This window comes from Pelmatolapia mariae, linkage group LG6, assembly GCF_036321145.2.
Source record: "Pelmatolapia mariae isolate MD_Pm_ZW linkage group LG6, Pm_UMD_F_2, whole genome shotgun sequence".
NCBI classification, from domain to species: Eukaryota; Metazoa; Chordata; class Actinopteri; order Cichliformes; family Cichlidae; genus Pelmatolapia; species Pelmatolapia mariae.
This window is the reverse complement of record NC_086232.1, coordinates 4,057,710-4,081,864: the sequence shown is the minus strand read 5'-3', so window position 1 is coordinate 4,081,864 and position 24,155 is coordinate 4,057,710. Positions and strand designations below refer to the sequence as shown.

Below are 24,155 nucleotides of genomic sequence, written 5' to 3'. Positions count from 1 at the left end.
CCATAATTGACACAACTTTCTCCCAGAAGGTTCTTTATTTGCATGAAAGTGGAAGCAGCATGATGAACATACAACTCACTAGATGATAATCCATGCACCCTTACACTGACAGTGAAGATGAAATCAGGATTGCGGTCTACCCTTAGTGTACATGCTCACACTGTCATAGCTTGACTCAGTCTACATGTTATTCAATTCAATTTCCACACAAAGTATAGTCTTCATTGAATGATAATATACTAGACCAGGTTGTGACAGCTTTAGACTCCTTACACAAATAGCCAGTGGGGTATTGATCATTCTACAATAAATATCGAATAATATGATACTGAGGATATTTATGTTATGTTTAAAATAAGAATGGACAACAAAGCTAAATCTAAACTGACCATCCATTTCCTCTGGGTTTGAGTCAAAATGTGTGTGGGGCCCAAAAGATGGTTTGTGTATACTGTACATTTGTACACCTGCATGTCTGTGTGTGATGTCTATCGATATAGGTAATCAGCTTGTATGTTGGCAGCAATCTCTGCTTCCCACTTGTCTCCATTGTTGAGGAGCTTTTCCTTGTTGTAGAGCAGTTCTTCATGAGTTTCAGTAGAAAATTCAAAGTTAGGACCCTGAAAAAAAAGGAAAAATGGATTACAACAGGTCTGCAAACACGAGGAGAGGAACAGAAGAAAATAACAGAAACAAAACGCGGAGAAAAGAGACTGCAAAGAATAAGAATAATAAAATCACAAACATAAAGATGAAGATCTCTGCAATAAAAATTACTGCCAACTTTTATTATGACTCAGCCCATATTTCAGCCCTTTTCACAAAGTGTAACTAATTAAATATTCTTTTTTTTTCGGGGGGGGGGGGGGGCTTTTTCAACTTTAGTTGATAGACACAGTGATGGTAAATGGTAAATGGACTGGTTCTTTTATAGCGCTTTTCTACTCATCTGAGCACTCAAAGCGCTTTACACAACTTGTGCATTCACCCATTCACACCCATTCGCACAAGCACATCTTTTTAAGTGCTTCATAGCTAACATTCACACACATTCATACTCCGATGGATGCATGAGAGGACAGGAAAGCAGGGGTAGAGAGAAGGGAAGACCTGGGCCGGCCGCTCCCAGAATATATTTCTAAAGGTGATATTGACATGAAATACTCATTAGATATCATTAACAACCCATCCAATCTACAAACGCAAAACTCAAACCACAGATGTTCATATATTACGTGTAATAATGAAAAAAGTATTAAACACGCTTTACTGAAATTCGTTTAACACTTTGTGCAAAAGCCTTTGTTGGTAAAACAGCTTCAAGGTTCCTTCTGTATGGAGAAACTAGTCGCAGGCATTGCACAGGTGATTTTGGCCCATTTTTTATCCTGACGGTTCTGTGGGCCCATTCTATTAACTCTTCTTTAAATAGACTTTCAGTTTGATTTAGGTCATGTGATTGGCTGGGCCATTCAATTCAATTCAATTTTATTTATATAGCGCCAAATCACAACAACAGTCGCCTCAAGGCGCTTTATATTGCACAGTAGATCGTACAATAATAGATACAGAGAAAGACCCAACAATCATATGACCTCCTATGAGCAAGCACTTCGGCGACAGAGAGAAGGAAAAACTCCCTTTTAACAGGAAGAAACCTCCGGCAGAACCAGGCTCAGGGAGGGGCGGGGCCATCTGCTGCAACCGGTTGGGGTGAGAGAAGGAAAACAGGATAAATACATGCTGTGGAAGAGAGACTGAGATTAATAACAAGTGTGATTCAGTGTAGAGAGGTCTATTAACACATAGTGAGTGAGAAAGGTGACTGGAAAGGAAAAACTCAACTCATCATGGGAATCCCCCAGCAGTCTACGTCTATTGCAGCATAACTAAGGGAGGATTCAGGGTCACCTGATCCAGCCCTAACTATATGCTTTAGCAAAAAGGAAAGTTTGAAGCCTAATCTTAAAAGTAGAGATAGTGTCTGTCTCCTGAATCCAAACTGGAAGCTGGTTCCACAGAAGAGGGGCCTGAAAACTGAAGGCTCTGCCTCCCATTCTACTTTTAAATACTCTAGGAACAACAAGTAAGCCTGCAGTGTGAGAGCGAAGTGCTCTAATAGGGTGATATGGTACTACAAGGTCATTAAGATAAGATGGGGCCTGATTATTTAAGACCTTGTATGTGAGGAGCAGGATTTTGAATTCAATTCTGGATTTAACAGGGAGCCAATGAAAGGAAGCCAATACTGGAGAAATATGCTCTCTCTTTCTAGCAGCTTTATTTTCTTCTTGTGAAACTGGCTCGGCTGTGTGTTTGGGATCATTGTCCTGCTATAGCTTCCACCCTACGTTCATCTTCATCATTCTGGTAAACAGCAGCAGATTTTTATCAAGAATGTCTCTGTACATTTTTCCATTAATCGCATTCATTCAGTACTGTATGCTGAACACAGGCCCACATCATGATGTTCCCATCTCCAAACGTCACTGTGGGTACGTTGTTTTTGGGGTGATATGCAGTACCCTTTTAACCTCCAAACAGGGTCAGTATTATGGCATCCAAAGAGTTCAGTTTTGGACTGTTTTCCCACAGTATTTCACAAGCTTGTCTGAATGTTGTTCAGCAAACTTTAAGTACTCTCCAACATGCTTTTTCTTAAGCAATAGATACTTGCATGGTGAGTATTCATACCGGCCATGGCAGTTAAGTGCATTAATTATTGTTTTCTTTGAAACAAGTGTACCTGCTGATGCCAGGTCTTATTGTAGCTCTTCACAAGTGGTCATTGGCTCTTGGAACAACCATTACTGATAATTCTTTTCACTTCTCTGTCTGACGTCTTGCAGTGAGCACCTGGTTGTGGTTGCTTTACAGTGAAATTATGTTGTCTCCACTTCTGGATTATGGGCCAGTGGTCACTGGAACCTTCAGGACTTTAGAAATTCTTCTGTAACATGACATCAGTATGTTTTGCAACAATAATCTTGTAAAGGTCTTGAGAAAGCTCATTAGTTTGATCTATCATGAGCTGTTTCTTGTGTAAATCACTGGTAATGAGACACCTTTCTTAGGCCATCAGTTGGGACTGAACCAGCTGACATTATTTGGCCCGAAGCAGCATAATTGCTTTCTAATTACTGATAGAGTTCAGTTGGTATCAAGACTTTCCACTGTCTTTCTTCTTGTGTTCAGTATTTTTCACTGTGTCATTTCTCATTATTACACATAATTTATGGACAACTAAGGTTTCTTAGTATATGTGGATTGGATGGATCGTTATCAACATCTGATGAGAATTTCATGTCAATAGTACCTTTAGAAGTATATGTGACGTGTTCAACACTCGTTTTACTTATACATGAATGAGAGAGAGAGACAGATATATAGATAGAGATGGGTAGATATAGATATACAGATAATATTTGTGTTTGTTTGAATAGTTCTTAGTTGTAACAATGTTTTTCAGCAATAACTTGTATACCATTGGACAACCTGTTCTTCCCTTTAAATACTGCAGACACAATTGACTGATGTGCAGGGTCTATGCTTACTAGTTGGTTTTTCATGGGCACAACCCATATACTCAACTCTGCAGCTGAACCCACAAATGCAATTGTTTACAAATGTGACAAATTTAAGGGGAAATAAACAGGCTTTCCAACCAGACACGATGTATTCCCAAGAAACATTTTTAAATCCCAGAAATAATCAACCAAATTTCCTCATTTTTTGTGCCTGGTTTATATAACAGTATGTTAGCTGTCCCATTACAGACAGCACAGTATTAGATCTGCTGCATGCCAATTAAAACTGCTTAACAAAAAGCCAAAACCTTTAGGACTGGAGAGAGGGAAGAACTGAGGAGGGTGCAGCACAACTTAAGAGTGAAGCTGAGGAAATGCAGGGACTCCTACACATTAAGCTGGAGGCCAAATTTCAGCGGAATAGTACAAAGGATTGGCTGGCACATGTACAGTGGCTTGCAAAAGTATTCGGCCCCCTTGAACTTTTCCACATTTTGTCACATTACAGCCACAAACATGAATCAATTTTATTGGAATTCCACGTGAAAGATCAATACAAAGTGGTGTACACGTGAGAAGTGGAATGAAAATCATACATGATTCTAAACATTTTTTACAAATAAATAACTGAAAAGTGGGGTGTGCGTAATTATTCAGCCCCCTGAGTCAATACTTTGTAGAACCACCTTTTGCTGCAATTCCAGCTGCCAGTCTTTTAGGGTATGTCTCTACAAGCGTTGCACATCTAGAGACTGAAATCCTTGCCCATTCTTCTTTGTAAAACAGCTCCGGCTCAGTCAGATTAGATGGACAGCGTTTGTGAACAGCAGTTTTCAGATCTTGCCACAGATTCTCGATTGGATTTAGATCTGGACTTTGACTGGGCCATTCTAACACATGGATATGTTTTGTTTTAAACCACTCCATTGTTGCCCTGGCTTTATGTTTAGGGTCGTTGTCCTGCTGGAAGGTGAACCTCCGCCCCAGTCTCAAGTCTTTTGCAGACTCCAAGAGGTTTTCTTCCAAGATTGCCCTGTATTTGGCTCCATCCATCTTCCCATCAACTCTGACCAGCTTCCCTGTCCCTGCTGAAGAGAAGCACCCCCAGAGCATGATGCTGCCACCACCATATTTGACAGTGGGGATGGTGTGTTCAGAGTGATGTGCAGTGTTAGTTTTCCGCCACACATAGCATTTTGCATTTTGGCCAAAAAGTTCCATTTTGGTCTCATCTGACCAGAGCACCTTCTTCCACATGTTTGCTGTGTCCCCCACATGGCTTGTGGCAAACTGCAAACGGGACTTCTTATGGTTTTCTGTTAACAATGGCTTTCTTCTTGCCACTCTTCCATAAAGGCCAACTTTGTGCAGTGCACGACTAATAGTTGTCCTATGGACAGATTCCCCCACCTGAGCTGTAGATCTCTGCAGCTCGTCTAGAGTCACCATGGGCCTCTTGGCTGCATTTCTGATCACTGCTCTCCTTGTTCGGCCTGTGAGTTTAGGTGGACGGCCTTGTCTTGGTAGGTTTACAGTTGTGCCATACTCCTTCCATTTCTGAATGATCACTTGAACAGTGCTCCGTGGGATGTTCAAGGCTTGGGAAATCTTTTTGTAGCCCAAGCCTGCTTTAAATTTCTCAATAACTTTATCCCTGACCTGTCTGGTGTGTTCTTTGGACTTCATGGTGTTGTTGCTCCCAATATTCTCTTAGACAACCTCTGAGGCCGTCACAGGGCAGCTGTGGAGCTGTTTTGCAAAGAAGACTGGGCAAGGATTTCAGTCTCTAGATGTGCAAAGCTGGTAGAGACATACCCTAAAAGACTGGCAGCTGTAATTGCAGCAAAAGGTGGTTCTACAAAGTATTGACTCAGGGGGCTGAATAATTACGCACACCCCACTTTTCAGTTATTTATTTGTAAAAAATGTTTGGAATCATGTATGATTTTCGTTCCACTTCTCACGTGTACACCACTTTGTATTGGTCTTTCACGTGGAATTCCAATAAAATTGATTCATGTTTGTGGCTGTAATGTGACAAAATGTGGAAAAGTTCAAGGGGGCCGAATACTTTTGCAAGCCACTGTATATAAGAACCTGATAAACACAGCTATGCAGAAATGTGTTTACCTTTTAGACATGCATTCATTTCCATTATTTTAACCACATCTAATGCCTAATAACATTTTTGGCTCAGCCCAAAGCAGCAATAACACGCACATAAGTTCTAACATTGCCCTGCCTAACTACCTAACTGAAGTTCCCATCATACACTCCCTTTCTTTTTCCTTCACTTATGAACAAGACCTTGTGATCCTTGAACCCCCCCCCCCTCCCTTTTGAAGCAGCAACTCATTCCCAGCCAGAGTGGGCACTAATTGCCTTGCTGGCTGAAAACCACGGCCTCATATTTTGAGGTCCTAATTTCATCCCAGCCATCATTTGATAAAGCCAACAGAACCACATCACCTGCAAAAGACAAAAGACCCTGAGACCACACAACCTAACACCTTCTGCACCTGGTGTGTAAGAATTATAGACTGAATTGATATCAATGAGCAGCCTCTGCAGAATCCAAAAACCACTGTGAACAAGTTTGACTCACTGCCACCAGTGCAAACCCAGTGCTCACCACAGTTGTAGGGGGTCTAAATGGACTATCATTATGGGCACCTAATGCCTTGCATTCCCCACAGAAGAAGTTGTATTTTTATTCGTAAAGGACTTTATTAAAAGTGCTCCCTATCAAATGTTTTTGTGCCTGAATGTTTCTTGTAGAATACAGTTTATTAATTATTTTAGAGACAATGATCATACAACAATATAGATACATCTTGGATTTAACTTCCTAGTAGTTTGAAAAAAGACAAAAGATAAAAACATAATTAGTTGAATCTCTGTCTGCAGCACAGCAAACTGCACTTTGTACTGTTTGACTTTGTCAAAATGGTGACATTGCTGGCCATATTCCCACGAGCTTATACTTGCTAGCGAGCAGAAAAAATTAATAAATAAATGTTTAAATACCTATGAAATGTGTGATATGAAAATTGCATATACGATTAGACAAATTCTTAGATAAATATAAATTACTCTCTGACAGTCAATATGGATTCAGATCAAAAAGATCAACATCTCTGGCATTAATCGAATCAATTGAGGAGATTACAAATGCTATAGATTAGAAACAGTATGCAGCTGGACTATTTCTGGATCTCAAGAAGGCATTTGACACAATCAATCATGACATATTAATTAATAAACTGGAACGGTACGGGATCGGGGGGGTTGTACTGCACTGGGTGAAAAATTATTTAAGTGACAGGAAACAATTTGTGAAGCTGGGTGTCCATTCCTCATCATGCTTGGACATTGCTTGTGGTGTTCCACAAGGCTCTGTACTGGGTCCAAAATTATTTATTATTTATATAAATGATATTTGTAAGGCATCTGATATATTAAAATTAGTATTATTTGCAGACGACACAAATATTTTTTGTTCTGGGGGGAATCTAAAGGAGCTGCTGGATACAATTACTTCAGAAATGTGCAAAATTTAAAAATGGTTTAACAGGAACAAAGTATCGCTAAATCTAAGTAAAACTAAAATAATCTTATTTGGGAATTCCCTTAGAAATGCACAAGTGCAGATTCATATAGATGGTGTGGAAATTGGAAGAGTACTTGAACATAAGTTTCTTGGTGTGATTATAGATGATAAATTAAACTGGAAGTCTCATATAAATCATATACATAACAAAATTTCAAGAAGTGTTTCAATCTTGAGTAAAGTAAAACACATTCTGGACCACAAATCACTCCACATTCTCTATTGTTCCCTGATTGCACCGTATTTGCATTACTGTGCAGAGGTTTGGGGCAATACTTACAAATGTTCGCTATCATCAATCTTTATATTATAAAAAAGGGCCATAAGGATAATCCATAAAACTGGTTACAGAGATCATACAAATCCACTATTCTTAAAATCAAAAATTCTCAGATCTGGTTCATTTTCTAACTGCACAAATTATGTATAAAGCAATAAATAACCTGCTTCCTGACAATACTCTAAAACTGTTTTCTAAAAGGGAACGGGGATACAATTTGAGGGGGGAATTAAATTTAAAACATCCTTGTATCCGTACAGCATTAAAAAGTTTTTGCATCTCTGTGTGTGGAGTGAAGCTGTAGAACAGACTAAGTAAATGATATGAATGATATGAAGCAATGTCCGAGCATGGCGCAGTTTAAAAAGTGGTTTAAGGATATGGTTTTTGCAGGGTACAGGGAGGAGGTAGAGATTTGATAGGGTGTTCTTGTCCAATATTTTCATGTGTGTGCGGGTGCACGGGTATGTTGGTATGGGTATATATATCTGTAGGTTGTGTATCCTTTGAGGTGTTACTGGGGTTATTGAAAATGTGTATGTGTGTGTATGTGTATATACGCATGTATATACAGTGACTTGCAAAAGTATTCGGCCCCCTTGAACTTTCCCACATTTTGTCACATTACAGCCACAAACACGAATCAATTTTATTGGAATTCCACGTGAAAGACCAATACAAAGTGGTGTACACGTGAGAAGTGGAACGAAAATCATACATGATTCCAAACATTTTTTACAAATAAATAACTGAAAAGTGGGGTGTGCGTAATTATTCAGCCCCCTTTGGTCTGAGTGCAGTCAGTTGCCCATAGACATTGCCTGATGAGTGCTAATGACTAAATAGAGTGCACCTGTGTGTAATCTAATGTCAGTACAAATACAGCTGCTCTGAGACGGCCTCAGAGGTTGTCTAAGAGAATATTGGGAGCAACAACACCATGAAGTCCAAAGAACACACCAGACAGGTCAGGGATAAAGTTATCGAGAAATTTAAAGCAGTCTTAGGCTACAAAAAGATTTCCCAAGCCTTGAACATCCCACGGAGCACTGTTCAAGCGATCATTCAGAAATGGAAGGAGTATGGCACAACTGTAAACCTACCAAGACAAGGCCGTCCACCTAAACTCACAGGCCGAACAAGGAGAGCGCTGATCAGAAATGCAGCCAAGAGGCCCATGGTGACTCTGGACGAGCTGCAGAGATCTACAGCTCAGGTGGGGGAATCTGTCCATAGGACAACTATTAGTCGTGCACTGCACAAAGTTGGCCTTTATGGAAGAGTGGCAAGAAGAAAGCCATTGTTAACAGAAAACCATAAGAAGTCCCGTTTGCAGTTTGCCACAAGCCATGTGGGGGACACAGCAAACATGTGGAAGAAGGTGCTCTGGTCAGATGAGACCAAAATGGAACTTTTTGGACAAAATGCAAAATGCTATGTGTGGCGGAAAACTAACACTGCACATCACTCTGAACACACCATCCCCACTGTCAAATATGGTGGTGGCAGCATCATGCTCTGGGGGTGCTTCTCTTCAGCAGGGACAGGGAAGCTGGTCAGAGTTGATGGGAAGATGGATGGAGCCAAATACAGGGCAATCTTGGAAGAAAACCTCTTGGAGTCTGCAAAAGACTTGAGACTGGGGCAGAGGTTCACCTTCCAGTAGGACAACGACCCTAAACATAAAGCCAGGGCAACAATGGAATGGTTTAAAACAAAACATATCCATGTGTTAGAATGGCCCAGTCAAAGTCCAGATCTAAATCCAATCGAGAATCTGTGGCAAGATCTGAAAACTGCTGTTCACAAACGCTGTCCATCTAATCAGACTGAGCTGGAGCTGTTTTGCAAAGAAGAATGGGCAAAAATTTCAGTCTCTAGATGTGCAAAGCTGGTAGAGACTTACCCTAAAAGACTGGCAGCTGTAATTGCAGCAAAAGGTGGTTCTACAAAGTATTGACTCAGGGGGCTGAATAATTACGCACACCCCACTTTGCAGTTATTTATTTGTAAAAAATGTTTGGAATCATGTATGATTTTCGTTCCACTTCTCACGTGTACACCACTTTGTATTGGTCTTTCACGTGGAATTCCAATAAAATTGATTCATGTTTGTGGCTGTAATGTGACAAAATGTAGAAAAGTTCAAGGGGGCTGAATACTTTTGCAAACCACTGTGTGTGTGTCTCATATATAATACAGGGTGGGCCATTTATATGGATACACCGTAATAAAATGGGAATGGTTGGTGATATTAAAGTCCTGTTTGTGGCACATTTATTTATATTTGAATTGTTATATTTCCATGCGTACACTTTATTCTGTTTTATCTTTTTGCCCATATATTTATTTTTTATTTATTTATTTATTTATTTATTTTTTTTTTTTTTTTTTTTTTTTTTTTTTTTTTAATTTATTTATTTATTTATTTATTTATTTTTTTTTTTTTTATATTATTTGCCCATATATTTATATTAGAACTGTTAAATTACTGTGCTTACATTTTATTGTACATGTTGACATATGCACACATTTACTGTTGGTTACTAGATTTTAACCTTGCACTGTTGCACCATTGCATTATTATCCTGACACACACTTCAAACAGGACTGCATCCCCAGTATATCATACGCTTTGCTACTGTTGATTTAGATTGATTTAGATTTAGATTGATTTAGATTTAGTATATGTTGTTTTGTTGATTGTTGTGTATCATCCTGGTACATTGTAGTGAATGCTGTGTGTGTGGTGTTCTTAAGCTGCTGGAACCTTGAATTTCCCCTTGGGGATTAATAAAGTATCTATCTATCTATCTATCTATCTATCTATCTATCTATCTATCATTAGTATATGTGAGGGGGCAAACTCTTCAAGATGGGTGGTGACCATAGTGGCCATTTAGAAGTCGGCCATCTTGGATACAACTTGTTTTTTCAATAGGAAGAGGGCCATGTGACACATCAAATGTATTGGTAATGTCATAAGAAAAACAATGGTGTGCTTGGTTTCAACGTAACTTTATTCTTTCACGAGTTATTTACAAGTTTCTCTTTGTTCACAGCCATTGACGTGTCGAAGAGGTTAACATGTGAGGAGCAGATCGAAATTGTGCTGATATCTGGTGAACGCAGTAACCGGGTCATTGCAGCAGATTTCAATGCAAGACACCCTACGAGACCACCCATCTCCCATGCTACAGTTAGCAAACTGCTTGCTAAGTTTCGTGAAACTGGTTCAGTGTTGGATTTGCCAAAATGTGGATGCAAGAAAACTGTCACTAATGAAGAAACATCAGTGGCTGTCCTAGCTTCATTCAGCAAGAGCCCACAGCGTAGCACTCGCCGCATGTCACTGGAGAGTGGCATTAGTCGAACATCCCTTCGGCGGATATTAGCTACTCACAAATGGCACCCTTACAAACTCCAGCTACTGCAGCATCTCAACGAGGATGACCCAGATCGGCGCACAGAATTTGCAGAATGGGCAAAACAAAAATTGGAACAGGACCCTCAGTTCACGCAGAAAATTTTGTTTAGTGATGAGGCAAACTTTTATGTGAATGGTGAAGTTAACAAACAAAACCACCGTTATTGGTCTGACACTAACCCACATTGGATGGATCCCTCCAAGACTGTTGGAACAACAAAAATGATGGTTTGGTGTGGTATATGGGGTACAACGATAGTGGGTCCATTCTTCATCAATGGAAACCTCAAGGCCACCGGATATTTGAAATTGCTACATGATGATGTGTTTCCCTCTTTGTGCACTGAAGCTGGGACGTTCCCTGAGTTTTTCCAGCAAGATGGTGCACCACCACATTATGGGTGCCAGGTCCGAGCATTCCTAGATGAACAGTTTCCTGGAAAGTGGATTGGTCGTCGTGGGCCAGTTGAATGGCCCCCAAGGTCTCCCGATCTGACCCCCTTAGACTTTTATCTTTGGGGTCATCTGAAGGCAATTGTCTATGGTGTGAAGATACGAGATGTGCAGCACCTGAAACTACGGATACTGGATGCCTGTGCTGGCATTTCTCCTGCGGTGTTGCTATCAGTGTGTGAAGAGTGGGAGAAGAGGGTTGCATTGACAATACAACACAATGGATTGAACACATTTTATAAGTGGTCAGAAACTTGTAAATAACTCATGAAAGAATAAGGTTACGTTGAAACCAAGCACACCATTGTTTTTCTTGTGACATTACCAATAAGTTTGATGTGTCACATGGCCCTCTTCCTATTGAAAAAACAAAAGTTGCATACAAGATGGCCGACTTCTAAATGGCCACCATGGTCATCACCCATCTTGAGGAGTTTGCCCCCTCACATATACTAATGTGCCCCAAACAGGACTTTAATATCACCAACCATTCCCATGTTATTACGGTGTATCCATATAAATGGCCCACCCTGTATGTATGTGTGTATATATATATATTAGGGGTGCAACGATACACAAAATTCACGGTTCGGTTCGATACTTTGGTGTCACGGTTCGATATTTTTTCGATACAAAAAAATGTTCATGCCTTTTTTAATTTGTCATTTATTAAAATTATAAATATATATTTTAACTCAAAAGTACAGTTTTTAAATTTAATGTTGCTGAAACAACAAAGTAATAAAAAAAATAAATCTATCTGATCGAGAAATCACTCATCTTTGGAAAAGAGAGTTTATTACAGAGAAATGGCTCTTTCCAAAATAAAAGCTATACTATACGCTTCTTCTGGGGTATATTCTCAGCAGCATATTAAACATATCAGGTCCCCATAAGGAGAATCATGTGCTAACGGCTGTCTAAATGACTCGGGTAAAGTCTGTAGCATGCGTGCTTGTTGTTTTTGTCTGCTTCCACTTGTCTTTGCACTAGGATGATGTCGGAGTAAATATGCAGTCATATTCGTTGTGTTCCCACTAGTGCTGTCAGCGTTAATCTCGTTGAAATGACGTTAACGCCACAACACGGCAAATCTCCGTTAACGAGCTACCGCGGATCGCCCCGTGCGTGGCGCTGGACGGCGTCAACACGTTAACGAGCAAACTGCGCTAACGCAGTAGTTCCCACCAATGTAATTGAGTGGGAGTAATGTGAATGGCACATCCGACATACTGTTTTACTTTTGTCCATGACGCGCTTACCTTCAGGGTAATACTTCACACGAAGACCAAAATAGTTCCAAACGCCAGATCTAAATTAGGGTGGGGGAAGTTCAATTTGCCATGTTGCAGCGAGCTTAACTTCTGTCTCGCTAGCTTGCGCTGCGCTCAGTGGATCTGCGCTCGACAGTGCAGCCTAGGCGGATAAGTCGAACGCAGATCCACTGAGCTCTCAACACAGACAGCATCGTCAGAAGAAAAGTTGATAAAATAAATTAAAAATTTTGTATTGTTCGATACATATGCGTACCGAACTGAAAGCACCGTATCGAACGGTTCAATATCGATACGAGTATTTTATATTTTATTTATTTATTATTTTTTTTCTAGGCATTCCGTAGTGATTGATGTAGCAGTTCCGAATGACAGCAACATCAGAAAGAAGGAACACGAGAAGCTAGAGAAATACCAAGGGCTCAGAGAAGAGCTCGAGAGGATGTGGAGGGTGAAGGTAACGGTGGTCCCCGTGGTAATCGGAGCACTAGGTGTGGTGACTCCCAAGCTAGGCAAGTGGCTCCAGCAGATCCCGGGAACAACATCGGGGATCTCTGTCCAGAAGAGCGCAGTCCTGGGAACAGCTAAGATACTGCGCAGGACCCTCAAGCTCCCAGGCCTCTGGTAGAGGACCCGAGCTTGAAGGATAGACGGGTGGCGAGATGGGTGTTTTTTTTATATATATATATAATAAATTTAAAAAAATACATGTAACATATAATGCAATTGCAAGGAGGTATTTCTGTAGTCTATTGATTACTAGATAGTGGAAAAGGGGTGGGATTAAATAAGCTTATGCTTCTTCCTGCTCCTTTTTGAACATTAAAGTTATTTGTAGTTGTGGTTGCTCGTTTTCCTTTTGTTTTGCTTTGTTTATTTATCTCTTTTTAATTCTATGTTGTTGTACTTTTTCAACATGTTCAAAATAAAGATTCAATCAATCATTCAATCAATCAAACATGCAGTGGGGCTACCCACACTATCCAAGACTGTGCTATGCTGTGGAAAAAGACACACCTCTACAATGGCATCCACAGGACATGCCTCCTGACAGAAACCGCAGTAGATACATTTGGTCATGTCAATGTCGTAGCGAGTTGTCCTCCTGCTGCCATCAGCACGCGTCTCTGCCTCTATGGTGATGGCCTGGAAAAGAAAATTGTTAGCCATGATATCAACAGTGCTATCTGGTATTTGTACTAATAATGAATACAAACATTCATTCCTCAGTATACATTACTGTGCAAACGTCTTGACCCTCCTATCTTTTCTTTTCTTTTTTTTTGCTTCCATGGAGCGATACATTCAAATCAAGGCTCTACTCTGATCGCATCCTTAATGAGTGGTCTTGAGTAATAGTTCTCCAGGGTTTCTTTGGACATTAGTTACTTTTTCAGTCCAGTCCTTGACTGAAAATGACTTTCAGAGGACAAAGGTTTTTTAAGACACTTTTAACACTGACTTTTGAATCATTCAAGCAATAAAAAGGCACCTAACTCCTGGGATGAACCAATGTTGTGTCTACACATAACAGACAACTTAGCAACGAAACAATTTTAGATTGCATCCTTGCAGCCTGTCACATAAATCCATTATTTAGTCCTATATTTCAAAGACAACAGTTTGAGAGGCATGAAATACGATTTTTACAGCAACAAGATGAGTTCTAAGAGCTAACCAAGAACCTGGCATATCTCAGCTAAGTGGGCTAATTTGAGGAAATTGGACAATTAGGGGACAAAAAAAAAGTGGCAGGTATCTGAAAGTCATATAAAAAAAAAAAAATAGGGGAAAAAAAAATCAAGCATAGACCTGACACATGACCTGATAGATGCATCTGGCTCCCATGGTTCACCTATCTACTGTTCGCCAAAGCCTCAGAATTGCTCTCAGTGGAGGGTGGCATCCAAAGAAGAGCTTTAAATGCCCTTCAAGAAGCCTGGTGAACCATTCCTGAAGACTGCTTAAAAAAATTACACAAAGAGAATTCAGACTGTGTTGAAGAATAAAGCTGCTCCTACCAAATATTGATTTTCAAGCTCATTAGAATTGTACAAATTATGTTTTTGACTTATCTATTGTATTTCCATTTATGTTTGAACATGTTTGAATAAATCTCTGCACATATTTCCAATTTTCCCAGCAAAATACAAAGAAATGATAGATGGCTCAAGACTTTTTCACTGTATCATATACATGTTCAGTTATACAGTTGAGGTCCTGTGAGGACAGTTATGCTGCAAACATATCTATAGCCAAAGTTGTTTTTATGTCACTCATATTTGTTCACATAGGTATGACTATTTGTTTATACCTGGGCAGGACAGATTGCTTCACACAGCTTGCAAGCAATGCAACGCTCTTCTCCTGAGGGATACCTGTTTTGACACATTCCAAAAACTAGGTGAGGTTTGGTTACTAATGCAGTGTTATCTCAGACCCTCCTGTAAAATCTCAGATGTATGTAGGTGTTTTCAGATACTATTCAAAGATGCTAATAGTTTAGAAAAAAAAGTTAAATCTAAAAAGTTACAATGTTTTTCTTGCATTGCATATGATCCTCCTTATATAAGAAGTTACTGGTCAATTTGTTAAACAGACAGAAACACACTGTATATACACACACACACACACACACACACACACACACGTCTTGCAAGAGGCAGAACAGGAATAGCAAGTGTTACAATACAGCATCAAAGCACCAATCAATGACTATAAAATTTATTATTCTGACATCTTATCATTGCTACCAATCATATTACACTGACTGGTGTTTGTCAAATAATCATCCTCACCTGCGCAACGCATGTTCTCCTCTGAAGCGTGGCGACAGTGGTCCTTTTTCAAACGGGTAGTTAATGGTGGCAGGCTCTCTGAACAGGTAGCTCATTGTCATGCCTAGACCTGGCATCACAATAAAACCACGTTTTCAAATGAGAACACTTACAATTATTAACACCTCCATGAAAATTTTATGCATCTGTATCAAAAAAATTCCCCATCTATCAAAGAAATTCCCCATCTTTTATCTCTCAAGCTCAGGTCCCCTGCCAGAGGCCTTGGAGCTTGAAGTCATGAACCTTTGCTATTCCTAGGACTGCGCTCTTCTGGACAGAGATCTCAGATGTTGTTCCTGGGATCTGCTGGAGACACTCGCCTAGTTTGGGGGTCATTGCACCGAGTGCTCCAATTACCACTGGGACCACTGTTACCTTCACCCTCCACATCTTCTCGAGCTCTTTTCTGAGCCCTTGGTATTTGTCCAGCTTCTCGTGTTCCTTCTTCCTGATTTGCTGTCATTTGGTATCACTACATCTATCAGTACAGCTGTCTTCCTCTGCTTCCCTACCACTACTACGTCCGGTTGGTTAGCTATCACCAGTTTATCCGTTTGTATCTGGAAGTCCTACAGGACCACCATTTTGACCTCGGGACTTCCAGGTCATACTCGGCACAGTATACTATGCCGGCCATTTGGTTATTGCATTCAATGTGTGCCCTGCCTGCCAGTATCTTGCACCCTACTGTTATGTGCTGGATTGTCTCAGGGGCATCTTTACACTGTGCTGTCTTTCGGTCCAGTTTGCATCTCCTCCTTTGGCCAGCTTATTATCCCAGTAGGGTACCTGATCACGGGCAGGGCGTAGGTGTTGATAAACCGGATCTTGTTATTACCGTTCACCTGACTCCTCAGGACTTGCCTGACCCTCTGCAGGTACTTGGTGGTTGCAACTTTCCTAGCGGCCTCATTGTGGTTCCCATTTGCCTGTGGGATTCTCAGGTACTTGTAGCTGTCCTCAGTAGGGCTGCTCAATTAATCGAATTTTAATCGTGATTACGATCTGGGCTTTCAACGATCTTTAAAAATGACTGAGCCGATTATTAGCTCCTCCTCTCGCGCTGCTCCGTGTGGCAAATCGAGCGCACCTCTCTGCGTTTCGAACACGCGTCACAACAATTAAGAGGACCCGAGGGAAGCTCGGAGAGCTCAGAAAGCTAGGAAAGCTAAGCAGAAGTTATTTGGTGAGGAGAGGATAATGGCTGCTGAAGAAAGAATGCCGTTGGTTGAAAAGAGAGGTAAAACGACTTCAGTGGTGTGGAAACATTATGGGTTCGCGGAGTCAGACGTGGATCAAGTAGACATAGTGTGTAAACTTTGCTACGGTGTCGTAGCTGCACCACAGAGCAACACTACAAATTTATTCAATCATTTGAAGACCGCTCACAAAGTGACATACGATCAAACAATGAAGGAACATAGAGAAAAAACTCTTGACAACACCTGCTTCATCCTCACAGACTTCCATTCACGCTACCCTGTACAACGCGACTAAATATCCCACCAGCTCCCAGAGACACAAGGAGATAACAAACGCGGTAAAGTTTTCCTCGCCAAAGACCACTGCTCAATTAACACAGTGAACAACCAGTATTATGCAGTATTTTGAAGTTCACTAAACATAGATGTTTACATTTTTCATTTATTTTTTATATTGCAAACATTTGCACTGTTATCAGTATTTGCACACTATTTTATATTATTTTTTGACATCTTTAAAGCCATTATTCAATATATTGTTATTGTTAAATAAATATCGTCAAATAATCGAGATCTCAATTTCAGTGAAAATAATCGTGATTATCATTTTTGCCATAATCGAGCAGCCCTAGTCCTCAGTGTCTGCAAAGTTGCCTTCTGGTAGTTCGATCCCCTCAGTTCTGACTACCTTCCCTCTCTCTGCTACCATCCGACTACACTTCTCCAATCCGAATGACATTCCGATGTCACTGATATAAATCTTGGTGGTGTGAATCAGTGAATCAATGTCTCATTCACTCTTGGCAAACAGCTTGATGTCATCCATGTAGAGAAGGTGGCTGACAACTGCTCCATTCCGTAGTCAGTCAGACACCACATCTCCATTGCGTTCCTGATGAAGGCTCTTAGGGTCCTGTTGATCTTGTACAGATTGAGGCATTCCAGGATCCAAGTGTGGGGAATGGAGTCATGGGCCTTCCTGTAGTCAATCCAGGCCAGTGCACAGGTTGGTGAGCCCTGTCTTGCAGTCTCGGGAGACTGCTCTGTCTACCAGCAGCTGGTTTTTCGCTCCTCTGGTATTCCTGCCAATTATTATTTTGAATTATGTTTTAGGTCGGTGACGTGTTGGAAGATAAATTGACGTTCCAGACCCAGTTTTGCTGCTAACTGCTTGAGGTTTTATTTCAAACCATTTACCATTGAAATGTAACATCCAGATGCACAGAATCAACTTAATGGGACAAAAACATTAAAATATCATGGGGGACTAATGTTATCGTCATCTGTAAGATAACAAATACAAAGAACATTTTCCATGAAATGACAGTACTCCAACTACTTCCACTGGTAAAGGAAAACACAAGTTAAATAAGTATATATTCCATTGTGAATCAAGATCAGGCTAATTGTAACAACAAAAGCTGAAAACGACTACATTTATAATGTCACACATCAGAAACATCCAATTATTTGTACAGGACAGAAAAACATTCAACTGACCTCTGAAGAGCTCTGTCCATAGCAGTGTTTGTGCTGCTCTGTCTGTGATGGACTTCATGTCGACAGGGATCTCCTGAGCATTCACATACTCTTATGTGGACAAAGAAAGGAACACAAACACACACACACACACACACACACACACACACACACAGCCGAAACAAAATAATGGTAATACGCCCAATTTACATGAGTGTAAACTGTAAAATATCAGTATCATTCATAAATCTTTTTTTTTTTTTTTTTTATTCGTCAAGTGCAGGCTGTTCTGTTCCTCATATACCAATTTGTGGCACATTTGGGCTTTAGGTATCATATCAAAATTAAAATGACAGGTCCAACAACTACAGCTCCTAAAAGTCACCAAAGCTGTTTTCAAATGCAATGCAGGCTTGAACTTTTTTTGGACCTGACATGACAGTGGTACCTGTGAGAATGACAGTATTTACCTCTCAGTGAGATTGGACTTTAAATGTTCTTTAATCCTGACTAGGGCTGTGCGATATGACCAAAATCTCATATCCCGATATAAGACATCTATCGTCCCGATAACGACATAAATCACAAACATGGAACATTTTCTGTAAATTCTGTGAATCTCGGGCAGCTCGACTTGTGTGAAGTGTTTCCAGCTGGGCGTTGTGTACCTGGAGTCGAGTGTTTTAACCGATGCATGAGACGATACATTTTTAGACATAAGTTGTAACGGCCGCCGGCGTGCTGCGGAGAAAAGCCTGTTCTAACGTTTGAGTCTAAGGTTTATTTTTTAGCACCTGACGGCTCTTTTTTGCTTCTCATCCGTAAATACTCTACATACTCTTTCACGTGATTCAGTTTATTTTGAAAAGTCTCAACAGGATCTTGAGCTTTATTGTGAAAGGTTTATGTAGAAAATAAACAAGCGGATACGCAATGGTTTTACCATCGTTGTTGCTAACGACAACGCATAAAAACAGGCGCTTGTCCGTCCGTAGTGTGGTTATATTAAATATAAGAGAAAGAGAGAACTTTAAGAAATTAATATAGACACTACAGTGACCATCAAAACGATGAAAAAAGTATTGCCGTAAACAGTTTATTTTGCGACACCAGGAAACAAACGATAGTGTAAAAAGAAACGATAAACGGTTTTTTTTATTATTATATTATAACCTTTATTTAACCAGGAAAAATAATCCCATTGAGATTAAGAACCTCTTTTTCAAGGGAGTCCTGGCCAAGAGGCGACAACACGTTAAAAATTACAAAGTTACATACATATTGTAAAATAACAATTACATTTTAAACAACAATTTTCTCTGGCTCTCTCAATCTAGACTTAAAGGCATTTAATGAAATAAGATCTGCTATCTTCCAATCTTTTTGCATCGTGTTCCATGTGGATGGGGCAGCATAAATAAAAGCCCTCTTTCCCAGTTCAGTTCTGGCAAATGGAACATTAAGCAACAAAAGATCGCTTGATCGCAAGCTATAGGAAACAGTGCTTTTCCGTGTGAGCAGATCACAAATGTAAGTGGGCATTTGACCAAGCAGGGCCTTATAAATAAAGATGCACCAGTGAGCAAATCTCCTGGAGGACAACGAAGGCCACCCCACACGAACATACAGATCACAACAATGGGTCAAAGCCCTACAGTTTGTAATAAACCGTAAAGAAGCATGATATACTGAATCGATCTTTTGAAGAAACTGGGCAGAAGCATTCATATACAGCAGATCACCATAATCTAAAACAGATAAAAATGTAGCATTCACAAGACGCTTTTTTGTCTCAAAGGAAAAACAAAATTTGTTTCGAAAGAAAAATCCCAATTTTAATTTGAGTTTTTTCACAAGATTGTCTATGTGAGGTTTAAAGATCAAAGAATCATCAATTAGAAAGCCAAGATATTTATACGTATGGACTACTTCTATGAGGTCACCCTCAAGAGTGGACACCACAGGGACAGTTTGAGAAGAATTCTTCATGTTTGAAAACAACATTAGCTTGGTCTTATCAGCATTAAGAACCAATTTCAGCTCCAAAAGTGTGTGCTGAACCACGTCAAAAGCTTTCTGCAAGGACTGTATTGCTTTTTCGAGGTTTGAGCCAAAGGAATAAATAACTGTGTCATCAGCATAAAAATGCATACTGGCATTGGACACATTTTGTCCCAAGTCATTTATATACATGATGAACATCAGAGGTCCTAAAATTGAACCCTGTGGCACCCCAGTGTGAATATTCAGAAATTCTGAGCACAGATTTTCACATTTAGTGCATTGAGTCCTGTCACTCAAATAATTAGTAAACCAGGAAACAACATGTCTAGACAGCCCTAACGAAAGCAGCCTCTGCTTTAAAATGGCGTGATCCACAGTGTCAAAGGCTTTTGACAGGTCAATAAAAAGAGAAGCACAGTGCTGTTTTTTATCAAGAGCAACAAGTATGTCATTTATCACTTTTGTGGCAGCCGTGACAGCACTATGCTGCTTTCTAAACCCAGATTGTAGTTTTGAAAGAATTTCATTAGAGTACAAGAACTCTTTTAATTGCTCACTAACAAGAGATTCAAGGACTTTTGCCAAAACACACAAGTTTGATATTGGCCTGTAGTTAGTCAAAATGGCCGGGTCGCCTCCTTTTAATATTGGCGTAACAAAAGCAGACTTCCAGACAAATGGGATTTCATTATTTTGAATTGAAAGATTAAGAAGGATCGTAAGAGGTTGTGCAATATAATCAGCTGCTATTTTCAGAAAATAGGGCTCTATTAAGTCAGGGCCTGGGGGTTTCCTTTGATCTAAGGCTTTAAGAGCTTTATGCACTTCCTGGACAGAAAAAGGAGAAAACTCAAAAAACTCACCAGAATATATTTGGGGTTCTATGCAAGGAATCGTGGGGGTAGCTCCCACAGTATTAAATAGAAACCCAGCATCTACGAAGTGCTTGTTAAAACTGTTTAAGACCTCATGGCCGTCATAAACTGGGACAGAGTCTTTCAGGATAAATTTTGGAAGAGCCTGTGATGTTTTATTTATAGATAAGGACTTAATTACTTTCCAAAATTTCTGAGGGTTATTGAGATTTTCTGAAGTAACAGATAAATAATATTCTGTTTTAGCCTTCTTAATAAGTGTCGTACATTTATTTCTTAATTTCCTAAAGTCTAACCAATCAGTCAGGGAATCGCTTTTTCTAGCTTTTGCCCATGCCACATTACGCTGGTGGATAGACTCTGATAGTTCCGATGAGAACCAAGGGTTTTCCCGTCCCTTAACCCTAAATTTTCTGATAGGTGCATGCTTATTTAAAATCTTCATAAAAATTTCTTTAAAATAATCCCAGGCCAAATGAATGTCTGGTATCAGATTCAAGTATTCCCAGTTTGCCATAGACAAATCATAATGAAACGCTTGCTCATTAAATATTTTAAAATTTCTTTTATAAATAATACGCGGTTTACATTTGGGGATTTTAGTGTTCCTACAGGTAGCAACTACACAGTGATCGCTTAAATCGTTACAAAACACTCCTAACGACAGAAACTTATGAGGGACGTTTGTTAGAATTAGGTCAATCAAAGTAGATTTATCAGGACTCTTTATATTTGGCCTTGTAGGTAAGTTGACCAACTGGGTAAGATTAGATTAGTTTTTATATCGTCATCCGATATATATCGTTATATCGAACAGCCCTAATCCTGACCCTACTAAAGAAATCTGTGTGATGTCGGCTTTTGCTGAAAGAACACATAAACACACAGAGTATTTCCCGTAGTCCAAGCTTTTCTGAAGCTGAGTACATCCTTCTTCAGGATGTAAGAATGCGAGGAAAGCCCAACTAAGGAAAACATCCTGAACTAAATTCTAAAACTGTCTGAAGTCCATGTGTGAATAAAAATATCGTGGTACAGCCTCTGAAAGCCCTTGAATTGAGTTGTGTTGTAGCAGCACTTACTGAATCCATCCCTTTGTGCCGACACACTGAAGGACCTTGCTAGATTCTGGCTGGCCACAAAAAAACCTGAAGGTAAAAACATTTCAGAAAACATAAACAGTAAACCTACTACAATGCAGTCAACTTGACACTACAGGAACCAGTCTAGAGTGGAGTAATACAATAGAATTTTCCATCAACACAGAGTATAAATCTTCTCACTTTTAGCTTCTGTCCAGAAAAATTTAAAACTCTTGTGATGGTAAATGAACTGCTAATTATATTGCCGTTTTCTATTCTTGCCTTACTACTGAGCACTAAAAGCTTGTACTGTTTGCTTTAAATATCAGCATTAAACAACAACTAACTAGCTTTTATTGTCTCTTCATTGAACCTAGCAATAGTTATGGATATCACAGCCTAATCTGCACCAGTCAAATATAATCCCTTACATTAAATAATACAGCAAGACTACAAACAAACCAACTTAGTCTACATTCCAATAAAGTGAACAGCCTATTGTTGTCATACAACACTGATTTTGAATAATGAAATGTTTATAAATCACTTTGCTTTTCAAGACATCTCTTTATGGTAAATACCCAGATGACATCAGCAACAGAATAATGTTTCCTCTTATTATCACACAATAACTTCCTTGTAAAAACAGAAACTTTACCTTTAGGTAGCAGAAATATTGTGTTAGAGTTAAACTTCAAAACTACAGTTTCCTTATTGAGGTGTTTGACATTACCTGCTACTTCTAAAGCTTAAAAAAAACATTTAATGTGATAATGTTCACTCTCATTCTGTGCTAGGGCTAGGCTGCAACTTTACCGACATCTGTATATATCAGGGGTCCCCAACTCCAGGCCTCGAGGGCCGGTGTCCTGCAGGTTTTAGATTTCACTCTGGGTCTACACACCTGAATCAAATGATTAGTTCATTATCAGGCCTCTGGAGAACGGCAAGACATGTTGAGGAGGTAATTTAGCCATTTGAATCAGCTGTGTTGGATCGCGGACACCAGCCCTCGAGGGTATACATAAATGCATGACAGGGGTGAGAAGTAAGAAAGGATATGTGGCAACAAGGCTCTCTGAATTGATGAGTGAATAAGAATGTAAGGCCGTCTTACCTGACCTTGATGCAGAGTAAAGTACACGCAGTGTTGCAGCCATCACGTCTTAAAGCTGAAAGCAGACATCAAAGTTTATGCATTAAGGTGTACTAGTTAAAAGAGAACACAACGTGGATAATATTAACAGATTAAAGTTCATTTTGATTTTTTTTTTTTTAATGGGGGGGCACAGGTAAGTTATGCCATATGAAACAATACGCATGCAAACGTTTATTGATCCTGTATTGTTACTTTCTAATATTAGATGTAATGTATAATGCAACATACCCTTTCTAGATTATATAACAATATCAACATTTGGAAATAAAAGTACTTCGGCAGGACTCGATAGTGACAGTGACTACTAAGCACACACGTCATGACAAATTGACAACAAACTGCCCATCATTTAATACACAATAAATACTAGCAGAGTTTCGGTTTGCCTTCCAAACGGAACGTAAGCGATTCTTGCTAAGCTCACCTGTTTCTTAAACTAAGCTAGCACTGAATAGCAGCCGATTTGGAGCGCACATTGTCAAGGACTTTTGCACATTTCCTTTTACATAAATTGCTGTATCTATATCCCATCCTATATAAACCGAGCATGACGCCAAATCAACAATTCACTGTTATAAAACAACTTGGAAATCGTTTCTCTACCTTTAAGGTTTTTGAAATGACCGAAACGTCGGTACTTGGCCTTCTGAACTACAACAGCGGACGATTTGAGGAACGGACCCGAGATTACAGGAAGTACACGGGATGACGTCACGAATACGTTTGCAAAGACGAATTGCTGCCCTCATGAGGCGCTAGAGTGTAGGTGCACCTGACATTAGCGCTTCAGTTCTTACTGGCAAAAAGAAATGAGGTTCGCCAGACGTCTTATTTGTGAGCGCCTCCTGCAGTCAGACAGCGCAGCACTGAAGTAACGGTAAATGGATGAATGAAATAATGGTAAACGGACCTGTTCTTATAAAGCGCTTTTCTAGTCTGAGCA

The 24,155-nt window shown here is 39.8% G+C and overlaps 1 protein-coding gene across 1 annotated transcript; it reads right to left on the bottom strand.

Annotated features, from left to right (window-relative positions):
• On the bottom strand, positions 1-23,924 carry ndufs8a (NADH:ubiquinone oxidoreductase core subunit S8a). The gene is made up of 8 exons (XM_063475659.1): positions 23,816-23,924; positions 23,171-23,225; positions 22,054-22,119; positions 18,114-18,203; positions 15,370-15,478; positions 14,886-14,949; positions 13,589-13,717; positions 1-620 (listed from the first exon to the last, which is right to left on the bottom strand). Exons 2-8 carry the CDS (start codon positions 23,211-23,213, stop codon positions 489-491), a joined length of 633 nt encoding a protein of 210 aa, XP_063331729.1. The 5' UTR covers positions 23,214-23,225; positions 23,816-23,924; the 3' UTR covers positions 1-488.
• Positions 23,925-24,155: the final 231 nt, after the last annotated feature.

Bases quoted from the DNA above. Each gene is read 5' to 3' on its own strand.
- ndufs8a (XM_063475659.1), bottom strand. From the start codon at position 23,213: ATGGCTGCAACACTGCGTGTACTTTACTCTGCATCAAGGTCAG. The intron at 22,120-23,170 runs GTAAGACGGCCT...TTTTACCTTCAG, and splicing joins TTACTCTGCATCAAGGTCAG to GTTTTTTTGTGGCCAGCCAG. The intron at 621-13,588 runs GTGTGTCTTTTT...CTTTTTTTTCAG, and splicing joins CTGTGGATGCCATTGTAGAG to GGTCCTAACTTTGAATTTTC.